The sequence below is a fragment of the Oryctolagus cuniculus genome, chromosome 1, assembly GCF_964237555.1.
Source record: "Oryctolagus cuniculus chromosome 1, mOryCun1.1, whole genome shotgun sequence".
Classification (NCBI taxonomy): Eukaryota; Metazoa; Chordata; class Mammalia; order Lagomorpha; family Leporidae; genus Oryctolagus; species Oryctolagus cuniculus.
The window spans coordinates 15518466-15523964 of record NC_091432.1 but is presented as its reverse complement, the minus strand read 5'-3'; the positions used below and the strand labels follow the sequence as shown (position 1 = coordinate 15523964).

Below are 5499 nucleotides of genomic sequence, written 5' to 3'. Positions count from 1 at the left end.
TCAGAAATTACTACAAGGACCTGTATGCCAGCAAACAGGAAAACCTATCAGAAATGGATAGATTCCTGGACACATGCAATCTACCAAAATTGAACCATGAAGACATAGAAAACCTAAATAGACCCATAACTGAAACAGAAATTGAAACAGTAATAAAGGCCCTCCCAACAAAGAAAAGCCCAGGACCAGATGGATTCACTGCTGAATTCTACCAGACATTTAAAGAAGAACTAATCCCATTTCTTCTCAAACTATTCAGAACAATCGAAAAAGAGGGAATCCTCCCAAATTCTTTCTATGAAGCCAGCATCACATTAATCCCTAAGCCAGAGAAAGATGCAGCACTGAAAGAAAATTACAGACCAATATCCCTGATGAACATAGACGCAAAAATCCTCAATAAAATTCTGGCCAATAGAGTACAACAACACATCAGGAAAATCATCCACCCAGACCAAGTGGGATTCATCCCTGGTATGCAGGGATGGTTCAACATTCGCAAATCAATCAATGTGATTCACCACATTAACAGACTGCAGAAGAAAAACCATATGATTATCTCAATTGATGCAGAGAAAGCATTTGGTAAAATTCAACACCCTTTCATGATGAAAACTCTAAGCAAATTGGGTATAGAAGGAACATTCCTCAATATAATCAAAGCAATTTATAAAAAACCCACAGACAACATCCTATTGAATGGGGAAAAGTTGGAAGCATTTCCACTGAAATCTGGCACCAGGCAGGGATGCCCACTCTCACCACTGCTATTTAACATAGTTCTGGAAGTTTTAGCCAGAGCCATCAGACAAGAAAAAGAAATCAAAGGAATACAAATCAAGAAGGAAGAAGTCAAACTATCCCTCTTTGCAGATGACATGATTCTGTACTTAGAGGATCCAAAGAACTCTACTAAGAGACTATTGGAACTCATAGAGGAGTTTGGCAAAGTGGCAGGATATAAAATCAATGCACAAAAATCAACAGCCTTTGTATACACAAGCAATGCCATGACTGAGAAAGAACTGCTAAGATCAATCCCATTCACAATAGCTACAAAAACAATCAAATACCTTGGAATAAACTTAACCAAGGACGTTAAAGATCTCTACGATGAGAATTACAAAACCTTAAAGAAAGAAATAGAAGAGGATACCAAAAAATGGAAAAATCTTCCATGCTCATGGATTGGAAGAATCAACATCATCAAAATGTCCATTCTCCCAAAAGCAATTTATAGATTCAATGCAATACCAATCAAGATACCAAAGACATTCTTCGGAGAACTAGAAAAAATGATGCTGAAATTCATATGGAGGCACAAGAGACCTCGAATAGCTAAAGCAATCTTGTACAACAAAAACAAAGCCGGAGGCATCACAATACCAGATTTCAGGACATACTACAGGGCAGTTGTAATCAAAACAGCATGGTACTGGTACAGAAACAGATGGATAGAACAATGGAACAGAATTGAAACACCAGAAGTCAATCCAAACATCTACAGCCAACTTATATTTGATCAAGGATCTAAAACTAATTCCTGGAGCAAGGACAGTCTATTCAATAAATGGTGCTGGGAAAACTGGATTTCCACGTGCAGAAGCATGAAGCAAGACCCCTACCTTACACCTTACACAAAAATCCACTCAACGTGGATTAAAGAACTAAATCTACGTCCTGACACCATTAAGTTATTAGAGAACATTGGAGAAACCCTTCAAGATATTGGCACAGGCAAAGAATTTCTGGAAAAGACCCGGGAGACACAGGCAGTCAAAGCCAAAATCAACTATTGGGATTGGATCAAATTGAGAAGTTTCTGTACTGCAAAAGAAACAGTCAGGAGAGTGAAGAGACAACCGACAGAATGGGAAAAAATATTTGCAAACTATGCAACAGATAAAGGGTTAATAACCAGAATCTACAAAGAGATCAAGAAACTCCACAAAAACAAAACAAACAACCCACTTAAGAGATGGGACAAGGACTTCAATAGACATTTTTCAAAAGAGGAAATCCAAATGGCCAACAGGCACATGAAAAAATGTTCAAGGTCACTAGCAATCAGGGAAATGCAAATCAAAACCACAATGAGGTTTCACCTCACCCCGGTTAGAATGACTCACATACAGAAATCTACCAACAACAGATGCTGGTGAGGATGTGCGGAAAAAGGGACACTAACCCACTGTTGGTGGGAATGCAAACTGGTAAAGCCATATGGAAGTCAGTCTGGAGATTCCTCAGAAACCTGAATATAACCCTACTGTTCGACCCAGCCATCCCACTCCGTGGAATTTACCCAAAGGAGTTAAAATTGGCAAACAAAAAAGCAGTCTGCACCCTAATGTTTATCGCAGCACAATTCACAATAGCCAAGACCTGGAACCAACCTAAATGCCCATCAACGGTAGACTGGATAAATAAATTATGGGATATGTATTCTTTAGAATACTATACTGCAGTAAGAAACAACGAAATCCAGTCATTTGCAACAAAATGGAGGAATCTGAAACACATCATGCTGAGTGAAGTAAGCCAGTCCCAAAGGGACAAATACCATATGTTCTCCCTGATCGGTGACAACTGACTGAACACCAAAAAGGAAACCTCCTGAAGTGAAATGGACACTATGAGAAATGGTGACTTGATCAGCATAGCCCTGACTGTTAATGGACAACTTAATACATTATCCCTCTTAGTATTTTTTTTGTCTGTTCTACTTAATATGACTGGTTTAATTCTGTAATTATCACACAGTTATTCGTAAGTGTTGAAAATTAACTGAAATGTGATCCCTGTTAAACATAAGAGTGGGAATAAGAGAGGGAAGAGATGTATAATTTGGGGCATGCTAGGGCTGACTTGCCCCAATTGGTAGAGTTGGAAACATACCAGGGGATTCCAATTCAATCCCATCTAGGTGGCATGTGCCAATGCCATCTCACTATTCCTAGTGATCAATTTCAGTTCACAATTGATCACAATGAAAGGACTAAGAGTCAAAGGGAGCACATAAACAAGTCTAGTACCTGCTAACACTAACCGATAGAATAAATAAAGGGGAGAGTGATCCAACATGGGAAGTGAGATACTCAGCAGACTCATAGAATGGCGGATGTCCTAAATAGCACTCTGGCCTCAGAATCAGCCCTAAAGGCACTCGGATCTGATGAAAAGCCCATGAGATTATTTCAGGCATGGAAAGCCAAGACACTCTGGCAAAAAGATCTCTGTGAGTGAGATCCCAGTGGAAAGAACAGGTCTTCAAAGAGGGAGGTGCCTTTCTCTGAAGGGAGGAGAGAACCTCCACTTTGACTATGACCTTGTCTAAACAAGATAAGAGTCGGTGAACTCAAAAGGCTTCCATAGCCTTGGAAACTCATGACTGGTGCATAGGGAGATTACTGATGCCATAAACAGGAGTGTCAATTGGTAAAGTCAACAACAGGAGTCACTGTGCACTTACTCCTCATGTAGGATCTATGTCCTTAATGTGCTGTACATTGAGGCTTAATGCTATAACGAGTACTCAAACAGTATATTTCACTTTGTGTTTCTATGGGGGTGCAAATGGTTGAAATCTTTACTTAATGTACACTAAACTGATCTTCTGTAAAAAAAAAAAAGAAGAAATTATCAATTCCCAACTTGACTCTCACTGGGATTAAACATGACAATAGGTCTGATCTAATTTCATCATCATTTAAAAAAATCATCTATTATTTTTCACTTTATGTTTATGTGTGGGAGCAAACTGTTGAAATCCTTACTTAAGGTATACTAAGCTGATCTTCTGTATATTAAGATAATCGAAAATGAATCTTGATGTGAATGGAAGGGGAGAGGGAGTGGGAAAGGGGAGGGTTGTGGGTGGGAGGGACGGTATGGGGGGGGAGCCATTATAATCCATGAGTCGTACTTTGGAAATTTATATTCATTAAATAAAAGATAAAAAAAAAGAAAAAAAGAGAAGATGATTTTTCAGTATTCCAATAATAGCAATATAGAGGTAAATTAACAAAATATGTTATCAGACTTACACCAATTGATATTCAGAGTTTTTTGTCAGTATGATAGATTTTAATGAAGTATTAATTTTGAAAAAATATTTTTAAAATGGTCACTGGGTGTTGATGATAATAAGCAAGTCATAAGTACAGAGTAATAATTTTCTTCATTTTAGAGATTCACTGTATCATTATAGCTCATAGTGATTACAATGAAAAGAAGCTTAAACTACAGCTTTGCAACATAAGCTTCCTCTAATTACTTGCTTCAGGGCATGAATCACATCCTTATTCCTTAGGCTATAGATCAGTGGGTTCAGCATAGGACTCAAAAAGGTATAAAAAACTGCAATAACTTTGGACTCCTCAATAGACTTCTCCGACGGGGGCCTTAAGTACATGCAGAAGAGGGTTCCATAAAATATGGTGACTGTGGTCAAGTGGGAACCACAGGTGGAAAAGGCTTTGTGCCTGCCTTCAGCAGAACGGATCCTCAAGATGGCTGCAAAAATGAAAAGGTAAGACAGAAGAATGATGAAGAGAGAACTTGAGAGGGTAAAGCCCGCAACGATGAACATTGCCATCTTTTTGACATAAGTGTCGGAGCAGGCCAGCATTATGAGAGGAGGATCAGCACAGTAGAAGTGATTGATTTCCAGGGAGCCACAGAAGGATAAGTGAAAAGTCAGCAGTGCCTGAGAGAGTCCATTAAGAAAGCCGTAAATGTAAGGGAAGGCAACCAGAGAGATACAAGTGTTCTTGGACATTCTGGTGCTGTAATGTAAAGGGCTGCAAATGGCTACATAACGATCCAAGGCCATCGAAGCAAGGATATAGAACTCTGTAATCACCAGGGCAATGAAGAGAAGACACTGTGTGAAGCATCCAGCATAGGAGATGGTCTTCTGGCCTGAGAGGAAATTGTTCAACATCTTTGGAGTAATATTAGTTGAGTAGCAAACGTCTACAAAGGAGAGGTGGCCAAGAAAGAAATACATGGGCGTTTGGAGGTGGGAATTGGTCCTGATCAGCAGAATCATGCACAGATTTCCTGCCATTGTGATTACATAGATGCCCAGAAAAACCCCAAACAGGATCTTCTCTAGTATTGGGTCATCTGTGAGTCCCAGGAGAATGAATTCTGTCACTTTGGTGTTGTTGCTCCAGGATGACATTTTCTTACACCTGGAAAACTGAAGTGACAAAGAACAGAGAATTTTGTCTCATTCAGATTCTGCATTCAATCCATTCCTTTTATTATTCAGTTACCTATTGATCTGAAGTACAAAGACTCTGCAATATAGTCACCAGAACTCCTAATTATTTTTAACTTGGCTCTGAATTTCTTTCTCTATGTACCTCAAAAACGTATATACATTTTCTCTCTCTCTCTCTCTCTCTCTCTCTCTCTCTCTCTCATCCATGCACATATACTTTTATACTAATATTTTCTTAAGCTTTTATGTGTATTTGTGCATGTATCTTT

General features: G+C 38.9%; 1 protein-coding gene across 1 annotated transcript; it reads right to left on the bottom strand.

Moving 5' to 3' along the window:
- Positions 1–4237: 4237 nt before the first annotated feature.
- LOC100345056 (olfactory receptor 5M10) lies at positions 4238–5188 on the bottom strand. Its single transcript, XM_002709143.2, has one exon. It carries the CDS (start codon positions 5186–5188, stop codon positions 4238–4240), a length of 951 nt encoding a protein of 316 aa, XP_002709189.2.
- Positions 5189–5499: the final 311 nt, after the last annotated feature.

Bases quoted from the DNA above. Each gene is read 5' to 3' on its own strand.
- LOC100345056 (XM_002709143.2), bottom strand. From the start codon at position 5,188: ATGTCATCCTGGAGCAACAACACCAAAGTGACAGAATTCATTCTCCTG.